At 41.2% G+C, this 14,476-nt stretch overlaps 6 protein-coding genes across 6 annotated transcripts; 3 read left to right on the plus strand and 3 right to left on the minus strand.

The window, feature by feature from the left end:
* Nucleotides 1-572: 572 nt before the first annotated feature.
* On the plus strand, nucleotides 573-1,097 carry SS1G_08986 (hypothetical protein; the record flags this gene model as incomplete). The annotated part of the gene is made up of 2 exons (XM_001590172.1): nucleotides 573-599; nucleotides 663-1,097. 2 exons carry the CDS (start codon nucleotides 573-575, stop codon nucleotides 1,095-1,097), a joined length of 462 nt encoding a protein of 153 aa, XP_001590222.1.
* A 354-nt stretch (nucleotides 1,098-1,451) lies between these two features.
* SS1G_08987 (predicted protein) lies at nucleotides 1,452-1,790 on the minus strand (the record flags this gene model as incomplete). Its single annotated transcript, XM_001590173.1, has 1 exon — nucleotides 1,452-1,790. The coding sequence occupies one exon, from the start codon at nucleotides 1,788-1,790 to the stop codon at nucleotides 1,452-1,454; it is 339 nt and encodes a 112-aa protein (XP_001590223.1).
* A 2,567-nt stretch (nucleotides 1,791-4,357) lies between these two features.
* SS1G_08988 (predicted protein) lies at nucleotides 4,358-4,447 on the minus strand (the record flags this gene model as incomplete). Its single annotated transcript, XM_001590174.1, has 1 exon — nucleotides 4,358-4,447. One exon carries the CDS (start codon nucleotides 4,445-4,447, stop codon nucleotides 4,358-4,360), a length of 90 nt encoding a protein of 29 aa, XP_001590224.1.
* A 388-nt stretch (nucleotides 4,448-4,835) lies between these two features.
* SS1G_08989 (predicted protein) lies at nucleotides 4,836-5,039 on the minus strand (the record flags this gene model as incomplete). Its single annotated transcript, XM_001590175.1, has 1 exon — nucleotides 4,836-5,039. One exon carries the CDS (start codon nucleotides 5,037-5,039, stop codon nucleotides 4,836-4,838), a length of 204 nt encoding a protein of 67 aa, XP_001590225.1.
* Nucleotides 5,040-6,106: 1,067 nt separating this feature from the next.
* SS1G_08990 (predicted protein) lies at nucleotides 6,107-8,211 on the plus strand (the record flags this gene model as incomplete). Its single annotated transcript, XM_001590176.1, has 3 exons — nucleotides 6,107-6,205; nucleotides 6,257-6,337; nucleotides 6,388-8,211. 3 exons carry the CDS (start codon nucleotides 6,107-6,109, stop codon nucleotides 8,209-8,211), a joined length of 2,004 nt encoding a protein of 667 aa, XP_001590226.1.
* A 567-nt stretch (nucleotides 8,212-8,778) lies between these two features.
* SS1G_08991 (hypothetical protein) lies at nucleotides 8,779-10,011 on the plus strand (the record flags this gene model as incomplete). Its single annotated transcript, XM_001590177.1, has 5 exons — nucleotides 8,779-8,821; nucleotides 8,888-8,984; nucleotides 9,034-9,812; nucleotides 9,861-9,937; nucleotides 9,985-10,011. The coding sequence occupies 5 exons, from the start codon at nucleotides 8,779-8,781 to the stop codon at nucleotides 10,009-10,011; spliced, it is 1,023 nt and encodes a 340-aa protein (XP_001590227.1).
* Nucleotides 10,012-14,476: the final 4,465 nt, after the last annotated feature.

The following is a 14,476-nucleotide window of genomic DNA, read 5'->3' on the forward strand; positions in this document are numbered from 1 at the left end:
AATCAAAGAACAGGAACTCAGACTGCTTATTACGACCCAGGTACTTTACCATGTAGCCTAATAATAGCACAATGAGCCTAACATCTAACATACACATCAGTCATCCATCCGTCGTTTTACCCATACATTTCTAACCAAAGATCTTGATTTGTCACTGTCAAATGTTGAAACGGCCTGTAACCGCCGAACGTATCTTACATTCCCATAACACTCACTGCCAATGGAAAAGAAAGGAGAGCTAACGGATCGTAACCTTAATTATCCGTTCATTTATTGACCAATTGTGGATGATTTATTTCTACCCATTCCCGTATTGGACCTTACTTCAATTTCGGTAGGGTTTAGTATCGGTAACTCTCTCTTTACGGGAGAATCTTCCAACCTCATCACTTTTCCCATTCCGCATCGACTTTCTAGGTAACGGTAACGCTACCGAAATACTCACATTGTGCCATCCTATGACGAACGCGTGGCAATCTCGTGCAGCCTTAAACGGGGGAGCATCAGTCCCATATATACCCCATCCTGCACCTAATTCTGCTGGAAACGAAGATACTCCTACAACTTCAACCATGGTTTCCACATGGTCATTACTAAAGGTTATTGATGAATTACCTCGGACTTCCTTCTCGACTAACCAAAGCTAACATTTGTTTTCGCAGACCTTATTGGTACCAGCAATCATTTCACTTATTCTTTACCTCCTGATATCATTCGTCATCGTTCCAGTATGGAAACGTTATCGAGCGCGAGCTGGTCAATACCTCCCATTAGATACTATCTCAACGCGAACTACAGGTTTACGACAACGAGCACAAGCTGCAGTGGTTAGATCAATATTTCCAAATTCATGGAGAGCGGACTTCAATCGAAATCGAATAAGCGCACAGGATAGTGTTGATTTTGATGATGAGGATGGCGAGGAACTTTTCGATGTGGATGATAATCGACGAGAAGCATTATCGCTTGATGCACGAAGAGGCAGACATGAAGATGGTGGAAGATTAAGTCGAGATTTAGAAGAAGGGTTTAAGGACGACAGTAGTGATGAAGACGATAGAACGGATAGACGCTTGAGTGGAGTGATAACGCGATGATACAAATACGGAAGATGGGTCTGATGAGCTTCTATTTCTCTACAATTAATGTCTATTCTATTAATCAACGTGTTGAAAACGGAGATTCTCGCAACATTCTCGCACTGCAAATAACGATTACCTTCCAACCAAAAAACCGCCGCCGGTGATATGGAAAGAGAATGACTGATCCGGGATATTTAACATTGTCGAATGTTTTCGTTCGCGGGTATCGATTGCGACTGTTCCTCCTTTCGGCTCATCCGGGATGTAAATATTCATCGCACCACGCACAGAATCGATCAATTGATTCATGATTCCAACCTCGAGATGTATCCAACATATCCCATATATCGCACCATTCGCAGGAATAAATCACCATTGCTCCCTATTTCCACTCTCCTCATATTTCCGGCAGAGCCGTTCAATATCTCGCTTCAACACTTCCTTTGACTCCTCCACTCTATTCCCCACAGTCCGCACGGTCTCTCTACACATCTCACCCCAAACGCCTGGAAAATGCAGCTTCATCGCTCTCAAAGCTCTTTGCTCCGCCTCGGCCCGCTTTAATAACATCTCCACCTCAGTCTTAAGTTCACCCTCTGGACCTCTACACGCTAAACACCTTTTTGGCATATCTGCCACCTTCACACACTTCGGAGCACTTGTCACCTCACATGGTCTTATCAAATGTCCACATTCGGTATAGACCATTTTTCTTCGACATTGTGGGCAATTTTGATGTGGAGAATCTGTTTCTAGCCACCGCAAAATACATGCAGAGCCGAAGACATGTGAACAAGGAAGAACAAATGCGATTTCGACTTCTCCATCGCCACGAGAAGAACCAATATCTTCATTACATATTGTACAACGCTGTGAAGGAATTTCCGCCGAATCTGAATCAGAAGCTGACGATGACGATATGATTGACTGCGACTTTGTTGAGCACATCTTGATAAATGGAACACCCATAAAGAAAAAGATGCGCGAGGAAGACAATGATAGGAAATGAATAAACATAGAAGATTTCATCTGTCCACTCAACAAAACAAAAATTACTCATACATCCATCCATCCTCTTCATATACATATAGAACAAACAAAACCAACCAGTAGATCATCCGTCCATTCCGACTTTTAAAAATACTCCTTCACGAGAAAAACACAGTCATCCTGACACCGCACCAGACATTCTTGCATACCTAGCTAGGTAGGTAGGTACATAAACTTGATTTTAGTTTACCTGTGTAATACATATAACATTTTATCCCTAGTACCTACCTACCTACCTACCTACCTACCTACATACATGCATGCATATAATACCTAGGTAGGTAGGTAGGTAATTTATAAAATGCAATCTGACTCTCTCTCCCCCTCCCTCCCTCTCTATGTATATGTGAATGTGTTAAAAATCGGTATGATGACCTGATACCAGCTGAGATGGTGGTCTGCGGATGATTAAGCGGATGATGTGATGCGTTTTTTTTTTATTCGGGTTTATGTACGCATGCAGGCATGCAGGTAGTGCAGTGGTTTGAGGAAGAGGTGTGTTACACATACTAGGTAGATATTAGATACTAGGTAGCTAGATGGTTAGAGGATGGTCATTAGGATAGATGGGGTATAAGAATGAGGGGATGGATGTGGATGAGAAAGGGAAGGGTGGGGTGGGGTGTCACGTGGGGGGTTTGGAGATTTGGGGGATGGGGAGGTCATGTGTTGGGATGGGGATGAAGTTGTGTGAGTAGGGGTAGGTAGATAGATAGTGTTACGAGGTTTGCCTTCTAGATCACGTGGAAGTGCTCTAGGCTCTCGAGGTGGTTTATAACTAGGCGTCAAGCAGGGACTTAAGTAATGACAATAATGATATGCAATTCGTAACTAATAGTAGAGTATACTAAATGATTGACCTTGAGCACGAAGCTCTATACAAAGGAAATCCATCTTGACTATATAGACCTTCGTGTTCTGCAAGTCAATCGACTCTTGAAGGGCCGATCGATTCTCAGGGACGATCGATTCTCACGAAGTCGGTCGGCTTTCGGATCAGGTGACACTCGTCACATGATCCTGCTAAGTAATTGGTTACCTGATGCGGGTTATGTTACGCCGTCGTAACATTATATATATTAATTGTAAAGTTATTAATACGTGAAAATTACGATTTTTGGTGTAAAAAGGTGGCCGGAATTAGGGGTGGCCAGAAAGTAGGGTATTAGACTTATTAGTCCAGATTACCATTCTTTGAATCAGACGGAGGGGTAGTGTTCTAAGCACTGCTGGATCGCGTCCTGTGGCTATCAATTACTATTTTCTCTTTCTATCACTCGTCATCTTTTATTTCGTCCCTCTAACTGAGATGTATTCACCTGCTTGCAAAGTACACTTTGACATGATTTCGACCGAATGTATATGCTACGGTGTATTATGATTGTTGTCTCGCTTAAATATCCTCCCCCCTGTAATTTACAGTCTTATTCATTTTATCTTAAGAGTAACCAACTACTTTACTCCCATAAATAGTTTCATAATTGCTACTTCAATTTGCTTATAGTATCGATTTCATACTCCTCTGTCTCAACATCGAAGTCAGGAGTATATTCTGTTAATATTCATACTCCTGAGAGGGGTTCTCTCCTATCCAGCTGTCGATACCACTTTTCCGCCTTGATTTCTCTTATCCGGGTATAACCACCCTTCTTTACTTGAATATGCACCATATTAATGTCGCTCATAGTCGTATAATTTAGCCCTTCTATTGCAAGTATTGAGCACACTCATCCTGCTCATAATAGCCAAAGACCCTGATAATGAACCATCTTGGCTCAAATTTCAAGCATTCATCTCGTCACTAAAACTACCTCGGCCATGAAACTAACCCTTATTTTCACTATTTTCCGGTGAATTTATTCACTGAATCGAGGCTAGGCTGCGCATAGCACACAGATGTGTGCGATTTACGTCCCGATACTGGGTCACTTCATCCCTTTCCCCACCAAGAAAAAGTTATCTAGTGCCTAGCTATAAAATAGCCCCTCCATTCTGTTTCTCCACTGTCCTTACGCCTTTAAAACCTCGAGTAAGAAGTCAAGATTATTCCTGGGACTTTGGGCTTAAATAAAAGTAGGAGAGGGCCTAATGCTATACACTGAATGATAAGGCTGTCGCATTCCTATTTGCCGACTCATCTACCTCTCGAGCCACAGAAATACCGTCCACAACTCTAACAAGATACTAGGAGCCTGCAACCCATCAATCCGTTCTATCACAGTCTCTTAAACATCTGAGAAACTCGGGATATCAACCACGAACACAGGATCATCATCGAATCCTTCCTGAACATCTTTGCGAGTCGAGGAAATCATGGAGGACTTGATTTCATTCGAGGTTGTTGATCACAGAATCTGATAAGCGAGGCTGTTTCCCCTGAGGTGAGCTGACGTTGAGTTTTCTCCTGCAGAGCTATGATGACCTTACTTTGGAGCTCAGTACGGGATTGGAAAACAGCCCTAAGATCTTCGTAGTGGTAATAGATTTTCCTAACTTTAATAGGTGTAACTCCTCCAAACCTACCATTTCTAGCATCTATATGGTGGTATTGTGTCAATAGTAACTCTTTGATTCTCCTCCCATCCTCATCTTTTCTAAGCCTAGTCCTCTCAAAATATTTCATGATCAAGTTCAAGGCCAGCCTTGTCTATAATCTCCCAGCCGTATCTATTATCCAATCATCTAATTTCGGCTTGTTGATACTCATCTAATAGAGCCCGACAAATAACATGACATAGTCAATCTCTTGGCTCCACAACTTCCCCGTTCATAATTTCCCGAGAACGTTTCATCTTCTTCCTCACCACAACAACAACAATAATAACAATATTCGCACAACCTAGCAAAACCATCACCGCCTTCTTTTCCAGGAGCTATTATCTGTAGTTCTGACCAGTTTTTTGCCATGTTTCTTTAATCTCAATTCTTTTCTGGGTACGCAAAGGAGTTACCTATTTCATTTTATTTTTTTTTCGCTTTCTGCAAGTTTTTTTTCAACAAGAAAACCTCAAACTTGTAATACTTTCCAACCTCTAACATATTGAGAATTTTTTCTGTTTGCCTCTTGCCCTGCACATGGCATTGGAAATGAATAGTACCTAATACAGCCTCTCTCTACTTTTTCTTGTAGGTGTTAACATCCTCTCTTGTCCATCCTTGAAGCTCAAACCTTTCATTGCCTTGGAGTATCTTGTCCAGACAACTTCAACAGTATTTGAATGAGACCTTGGCTAATACCCATTTTAAGAAACCAGCGGAAACCTTTCAATTTGCTACTATTTTGCTTTCAAATTGCTCTCTATCCATCGCTCGTTGCTCGTTGCTCGACCTTGTAAGTACTGTCCTCTTTTTACTTGACAGTCTCTTGAAGCACAAAACATTTCAAGAAATTGGATTTTTTAACCCAGACACTTTCAAGATTGGAGTAATCCATTTCCATCTCGCTTCGACATTGACTGACAAACATTAACTTACAGCAAAGAAGACAAATCAATTAATCAATAGTGGCTTCGTTTACTTTTTTGTATGTCCAAGTTCTTCTCCTTCGTCCTTTTCCATACGTTTAAGATACTGCAAGATCTTCGAATGTCTTATCAATATCTTCAAAAATGTTGCTACCAACCAAATTTCTTGTTGAGCATTGACTAATAGGCAATGAGTTTTCACAGCTTGAACACAATACGATCACAACAAGATTCAATTTCTATCTGCTCACTTGGGTGCCACAAAAAGAATTTCTAATTCATACTACAGCATTCACTGCTTCTCTGACATAATCGTGAGTTTAATGATGAATATCAGTTATTCTCATTACTTTGTTAATTAGATCAATTACATCGAATCAATAGGTCACTAAACCGGACTAGCACAAAGGATAATTATTTACTTCACTTGGCCCTCAAAAAAGGGCCCTCGAACAGATCCATTAAATAATAATCCATTCAAATCCTCAATCATACCTATCCTTCGTAGCTATGACTACTGTCAAGCCAATTGTTGAGGAACGCCAACACCACTCATGGGGTCTGTTGGTACAAGGACGCCCTGCTACTCCCTCTGAAGGAAGAGCTCAGGTAAGTAACTTCAAAGCCAGAGTGCAAATTCAAACAATAACAAGATTATAGCAATATACTAGGATTGGATGTAAGGACACGCAATCCCTCATTACTCATAACAATGGAACTTGCTTGGAATTTGGCCCTTGGGTACGTACCTTCCTTTTATGAATTTTGCACATTAGCTAATAATCTTTTAGGACTTAGTTGACGAATTTGATGCAACCAAACCCTTTTATCAGCAAGTACTTCTTATAGATACTACCATCAAGGATATCCAATCAGTTCGAATCCGCCACAATGATCAAGTTGGTGATGAGGTCGATGTCTTCAAGGGCTTTAGGACCATTCCATACACAGGAGAGATTCATCAACATGTTTACACGAACGGTGACACATATACTCAAGTACCGAGTTACTATGCCAATGTCTCGAATACGGCATCGATGTACTCCACCACCAATAAATCCGACATTATTGGCGAGGCCCATCCTGGTCTGTCATCGGATACCAGATTTGGTGTCCTAGTACCAAATCAAGGCCAAAACCAAGGACGTGGTGGCAATTCGTACCGAGGCAGTGATCGACAAAACGGCCGAAGCAACCAACATTATGGTGAGCGTGGGGGATATACCCAACATCTAAACCGTCGTGGAAGACGTGACATGCACTTTGGACGTGGACAGGGACGCGGCGAGGGACGTGGTGATGGCCGTGGAAATGTACGTGAAAGCGCACGCGGTGGAAGAAATTTCGCGAGTGGTGGCAACCATCACAATACTAGCAGCGCACAAAATGGTAATCACCAGCATCGGGAGGATGATTGTGATGAGGAACGCTGGTGGGGCCAACCTGCACCTCGGGAGATCCAAGATGGCTACCAAGAAGAAGCCGATCGCAGTTATCCCGGCTACGATGAAGATGGGAGTCAATATTCCAGTTACAAACCTTACCACAAGGATGATCATACGTACTTGGGACCAAATGGGAAGGAGTTTCCACACCTTACGCCGACCCATGGACAACAAGCACCAATCTATCCTGGGCTCGAAGAGGCGTATCCTCTAATCCTACCATCTAACGTCGTATTTATGTCCTATAACGGGCCTATCAATTCATATGTTCATCCAGTTCCTATAGAAGGAAACCGATATGGATCCTCCGATCTTTACCAATCGATGCAGAGAAGAGTTCCATTACATGACTACACAAGCAGTGGCGTGGTTTACTCGCCGGAACTAGAAATGGAAAGCCATGTCGGTGGCCATTCTCCTTATTTCGTACCTGGTCATGATATTGGGGTTGATGTTTCGATGAGATCAGATAATGGTCGTGACGCGACTAATCCACGTCCTCGAGTAGTTTTACCTCCCGCTACTCCAGGCAGCCAAACATACATCAGCTCCTCGGATGGGCATGAGGGGCAATTGCGCGCAAACGTGTATCCCCCAACGCCATTCGGACCTTCTGTTGGCCGTTCTCCCATGAGAACTACGACGAGTGAAGGTTCTCCACTGATGCGCCCTCGTCGTCACGCAACTGATCCACACATGACATTCGCCCCTTTGACACATGCTCGTACAACATCAGGATCAGGTACAGATTTACGTCGTTTGGCGACGGGTAATTCTGGATTTGCAATTGCAGAGCCAAGAAGTTCGCCAAGCGCCAGTGTATTCTCTCCACGGTCAGCCTCACCACGCAATGCAAATATGGACGCGCTTACAGCCAGAAGCTCTCCTGGTTTATCATTCTCGAATCCGAGTGCGGTTGGTGGCCCTATGACAAGAAATGCATCCTCTCATGAGCTCAAATATGCTGGATATTCAAACCCAGGAAAATCCATCCCATCATTGGGTTTAGTCTCACGTACTTCAACTCCACTCGCCAATTCCGGTCGTCGTTGGTTTGAATCCAGACAATTTGTTCCAGACGGAAGCAGATCGTCATCCCCTGGTATCGCTAGTCCTTGTCAGAACATTCGTATCCGGGTAGAATCTAGGTCCGAAGATGGACAAATGTGATCGGCGAGAGACGTGAAGACAAACAAGGACACAAACATGTAAGGAGAGTTGAGAAATAGGGAGTGACGTGTTTTGATAATACGAGGGTATTAGGTTTTTTTTTAATATGGTTATGATGGGATTGTGGACAGAGATTACTTGAATGTTTAGTCAATAAATCTTGTAGTCAGTTTAACTCTTGTCTTTAACTCGATCTCTTTCTCCGAACAGTGTAATGGCAAAGGGGAGATGGTATTCGGACAGTAAGATAGCGAGAGTCTTGACAGTTTGATTTCAGCATCAACTGTTTACTCTGTCATTCGCCAGATAATAGTTATTCTTGACTATTAAGGACGATTTGGTTGCAGCTAGTCCCACGAGACTAATAAAATGCTTTTTGTAAGTTGGTGATCCTGATTTCAACTCTTGTACTTGTGAGATGAAGATGATTGCAAAATGTATCTTGTAAATGAGGGATGTCGTCGAGTTGATTAATAAGCAGAATTCTTATCCTTATCCTTATCGAAGCTCCAAGCTTCAAACTTTAAGCTTCCAAAAAGTTGCAGGCAACAGCTTCAAATATTCGAAATGCGTTTTAAGACTTCTGTCCGGAATATTCAGACTTTCAGCAGTGAGTATCATTTTTTGGCTCTCTATTAAAATGGTCTCACAACTTACAAACTTTCAGAACTCACAGCTTCATTGTCATCACTTGGCAAAGTAGCTTGGGTACGCCTGGACGACAATGGAGTACGATTCACAATTATTCCTGAGACAGGAACTCAAGTATGGGCGTAAGTAATGCATTATTACACTTTGAATTGAAATGCTAATCCAGTAAAGGTCTCTCTCTATTGACTCGATATTTGAAGATTACACAATTCAATCCGCCGCTCCAGATAACACGATCAACGTAGAATTACCCCTCCCGCCCCTCCATCGCGCTTTAAAATCCGCAATAAATGCGTCATCTGCTTCAATACGACTCACTAAAAGAGATGGAATGCCAGTTTTATCTCTCACAGTTATTACAAATACTATGACGCATGGAAAAAGTGCAAACTTTCTTGGTGGTGAAGGTGGAGCAGCAGATCCATTCAACGAAGGGTTCCGTGAAGAAAGTCTCGAGGCGAGTTTGAGAAGAGACAGAGAAGCTATCGTCACCCAAGATATTCCGATACGTATTTTGACGGCAGATAGTGTAGAAGGAATACATGAGCCAAGGGTTAGAGATCCGGATGCGCATATTATGCTGCCTTCTCTGATACAGTTGAAAGCTATCTCGGAACGTTTCACGAAGCTTGCAATGGCCACGGCATCTGGTGGGACAAGAGCAGTCAGTGGAGGAAATATACCAAAGTTGGAGTTGAGCGCAAATATGCATGGTAGTTTGAGATTGAGTATTGTTACGGATGCACTGAATATCTCAAGTGTATGGACAGGTCTCAATAATCCGGAATTGGATCCAAGGCAATTGGAGGATGGAGAAGACGAAATTGAAAACCATCCAACAACGAGACTTAAAGCTGCCGGCCCAGATGCTTGGTCAACCGTTAGAATAGATGGAAGAGATTGGGGAAAGGTACTTAGTGTGGGAAGACTTGGTGGAAGAGTAATTGCTTGTGAGTATTTCACGTTCCTAGCTTGATGATTCATACTGATGATTTTAGGTTTCGTGAATGATCATGCCTTGATACTATATGTATACCTTGACAACTATGATGAAGGTGACGAGTCTGTTCTAACGGTATGGCCCATAATATTCATCAAAATTTACATTCTAACGTTTCCTAGTACTACATCTCCTCTTTCAGTGCATAAATCACTGAAAAGAACTTGTGAAATATTGTTTTAGCGATGGCGTTTGGGTTGATACCACATTTACATTGAGCATCTGTATAACAAGGATATGACACGTTCCAGGATATAGCTTCATGAACAATGATATAATCTAGCTTTAACATCCCTTCGGCTACTACATCAGTGACCTCTAGAACTCATCCCTACACTTCTCCTCGCTGCTCCCCGTTCCCGCTTCAAATCCCCGGCTACCTCCCCAACCATTTATCTATGTCTCCATCCCATTCCTTCGCGGAGAATTCCACGAGTACTCGCTCCCCGTCATATCCCTAAACCTTCCCGAGAAAAGACATTTCTGGTTCGTCTAGATACAATTGCAAAGCGTACCCATCACTCATCCCAAATCATCCAGAATCAAAATCATACCAGGGCAAGTTCTCCAATCCATTCCTCGTCTCGGTACCTGATCATTGCGTAGTTTATTTCGTGCTTGTGATGATGGAAATAGTTCTTGAATTGTAAAAATTGTGCAAATATGTTTGGGAAGAGTGTGATGTATTCTGTGGATGTGGAATTTTCTTTTTGGGATTTTATGGAAATTTTAGGAAATGGTAAGATGGTAAGATGGTATTGATTGTGCTTGAAGTCTTTTTGTGTCAAAAATCTGGGAGTTAGTTGACCTGGATTCTTTTAGTGATTTTTATTGAATACGGAAGAACTCCTAAATCTACAGCCTTGTTTTCATTCTTTTATGATGTAATTACTTGGTGTCCTTCCTACTTGTATAGATGATTCTCATTCGCTTCCAACCGCCCGATCCCTCTTCACCTTCTGTTTCCTTCAATAGATTAAAAATATACTCTAATATACTCATTATTCTCGAGAGAATTATTATTTCCCTGCTTTATATGATTCTATAATTGAAGATTGTTATTTTAAATAATTTTATTAATCGAAAGAAAATATAGATTTTGTTAAAAGGAATGACCTTACACAGGGAATAGTGGGAAGCTGATAGAGCAGAACTGAGGTAATATTGGTCTAGTAGATTAATCACTCTTCTAAGTTCTACGGAAGTGCGAAGCTCTCCTACAGAGAGCTTCTCAATCTAGCCCTAATAGGACTAGTGCCCTATGCACGTGCTACGCAGGAACCATTCACTTTAACAAAAACTATTATTAAAATTATATTTAAAATTATTATTTTAAATATTTTGATTAATTAAGTAAAAAGTATAAATATATATATTAGTTATCATTGAATTAAAAGAGTATATTTTATTATGAATCATAATAATTAAATAAATTGATAAACTTTCAGTATATGTTACGAGGTTTGCCGTCTAGATCACGTGGAAGTGCTCTAGGCTCTCGAAGTGGTTTATAACTAGGCGTCAAGCAGGGACTTAAGTAATGACAATGATGCAATTCATAACTAATAGTAGAGTATACTAAATGATTGATCTTGAGCACGAAGCTCTATACAAAGGAAATCCATCTTGATTATATAGTCCTTCATGCTTCTATGATCACTGGTGATCCTTCATGATCACCAGTGATCACCTATATCGTGATCCTTAGTGATCCTTAATGATCACTACTGATCGTTTGTGATCACGTGTCTTGGTAGTTGTGTAGCCCGTCGTAACAGTATAGGGGCGCCATGTAAGCATAATATACATATACTTTACAATTAAATCGATGTTTTATTCATGGTTTGGTCTTAATCATATGGGTGATAATAAATTTAGTTCCATGAGTCCATGTTCCCTAACTCGATTGATTGTATCAGTTGCACTACTATGAGATGGAGCCAATGAAGAAGGGCATCTTTTCATGGACTCAAGCATTTTAAACTTTCAATTGGGAAGATCAAATAAAGTCTACACATAGTGCCCATCAAAAAGCTAGGGGAGGAACGATTCAGGACCGCGTGAAATATCCTACCTCAGTCATGCTCGATACTAATTTCACAAAAACGGGAAGAGTGTAAACCTTTCCCCATCAGCCTTTATCTCATCAATGAAGCCTACATTCAGCTTGATTTATCTACCGCTAGCTCCCTATCGCAATGTGTGATATCTTTATACATGCATAGACCGTCTTAGAATTAGTAACTGAAGTCATTGGTTCAGAAGGGCCAGACTCTATATCTATAATATTAGAAGCATCTAGTCTTTAGTACTAGGCTGCGTAACGGGCCCCCGTGGGGCGGATTCTCGTTCTGGTGGATAATCCGCGGATGATGAAAAATCTGAATGGGTTGTCCGAGGAGCGGAATATCTGCAAATAAACCCGCAAATCACTGGAACGGATTATTTAAAACCCGAATGGATAATCCGTGGGGCAGGATATAACTCTAATGGGTAATATGCGAAGCGGATTATCCATGGATATCTGCGGGTTGCGGGTTGCGGATTTTTTTGCGCAGCTTGATCTTTACTAGAAATTATTTGATTGTGAGAAAGCTGATCTTGTGTGAGTGACTGGTCAAAAGTTTTGCTAAATCCTATGGTGCCATCTATCACGCAGAATTTTGGCGCAGTTTAATATGCAACGAAGACGAGTTCGACTATTAAAAGGCGGAAAGCCCTTTTGTTGAAGACGTCAGTAGGCTATTTGAAGCCTAAAATATAAGGCACCTACATAGTATATAGTTTACAGGATCACATCTAGCCATTGACGAGAGTCGCCCCTCCATAAAAACAATACGACCTTATACTTAGAACTCTTTCAAAGTTTTGAGGAATAGAATCTCAGTGAAGATAAATAATACTAATACCTAGTGTGAGTTGTGAGTTCATATTTTGAAATTCATACGTCGGAATAAAAAGGGGTTAGAATTAAAATTTTCATATCTTCGCTTAGGACCCTGAATACGTTGACTTGGTAAATAAAGATGTCATTTTAGACAAAGGAAACTAAACATGCTAAACGGGTGTCTAGAAGAATTTCGTAGGTTACTCAGATAATTGGCGTGTAAATCACTATCAGCGTAAGGGAGCAGCCATCTATTTTAAAGAAATTCCGTAAGTTCCAGTAATTGATGCCAAGGCTCTTTCCTCTTATAAATAAAGCATCTAATTCGTGACTTCCACTTTCTACTTCCGCATCCCCTAGTATAATAATCCTTACCGAATTGCAGTTATCATCTACTTGCTATGCTGAGGATCATTGGTGCTCGCTTAAACCATATATGATTGAGCGTTTCTTTGGTTTGAGTTATACACATGTTCATGTAAAATTGCGCGTAGAACAATTACAAAACAATGCGTATTGATTCAAAAAGACTATTCTTAATGGAGGTTACATACTCTGCACACCTGTAAAATACGGACACACACATACAGTAATCCAGCTAGAACATCCTGCCGCCAAGCCAGATAGATTCCTTATATGTAATTCTGTATACGTCTCGATCTCTAGCTTCCATTTTTCTAATCATACACTATAATTCTTACAAAACGGAGTAGACCCTTGCACCAATACATCATAGAAGAGCTAAGAGAAGAAGAAACAGCCTGCATCCGACACTTTCCATAAAGTAATAAGAGGATTCATGCTGTTACTGTACCAATGTCGTTCATAATAATTAGGGATGCACTCCTACTATTCCACTAGTGAAGATGGAAAGAAGTGCAAATTTACCCTAAGCCTTGAAATAGATATTCCTACAGCTTTTGTCCGCTATTTAGAGAGCGCCCAAATGTGTAGTTGAATTTCAAAGATACACACACACATATATGGGAGCAAGAACACTTTGATCTTCTTGAATAGGACTGTGTCTATAGGAGGCGAATACAAGCGAATAGACTTTCAAAAAAGTTAATCTGCACTCATACCTAGGCCATCCTTCCATTCTAATTCTAGAATTCTAGAAACATCAGAAATCCCGCCCCTTTATTTTCTGTCTTCTCTCTCTAAAGAATCTCCCTTCACTTACAAAGTGGCTATGCCCTTGCATAATTAATTATTCATCACTATTCAAGATTAATGCAGAGTTGCTTACCATATCAACTTTTTACGGGTGGTACGGCTGTTTCAGTACGCTCTTTAAGGTTGCCGTGTACAGAGTCACGCTCAACAGCAATGTCTCATCTGACAGGCGTACACTCGCGCGAACAATAGAAGTAATAGAAGTAGCGGCGTCTATACGCTCACCATATACTGAGCTTCATTGTATTTTGAGTCACGGATCTTCCTGAAACGCACGCTCTGTACTGCGGTCGCCTATCCAGCCAGGATACACCGCGCTCAAATGGCTACAATGCCTTTGTTACAAACCGTAGATGTTAACCGTGTATATTTGTAATTTGCTGAGTTAAATACAGCCTCAGTAGCGTACCTATTGCTTAATTTCACAAGTACTTAAATAAATCTCCTCCCCGCCCACCCTCTCCACAAAAAATTAACAGGTTCTACCAAAATTCAAAGGCTTCCCCAAGATATTTTGGTATCCAAACAACTATCTTGCAAAACTTGAGTAG

The sequence above is a fragment of the Sclerotinia sclerotiorum genome, genomic scaffold (genome assembly GCF_000146945.2).
Source record: "Sclerotinia sclerotiorum 1980 UF-70 scaffold_12 genomic scaffold, whole genome shotgun sequence".
NCBI lineage: Eukaryota > Fungi > Ascomycota > Leotiomycetes > Helotiales > Sclerotiniaceae > Sclerotinia > Sclerotinia sclerotiorum.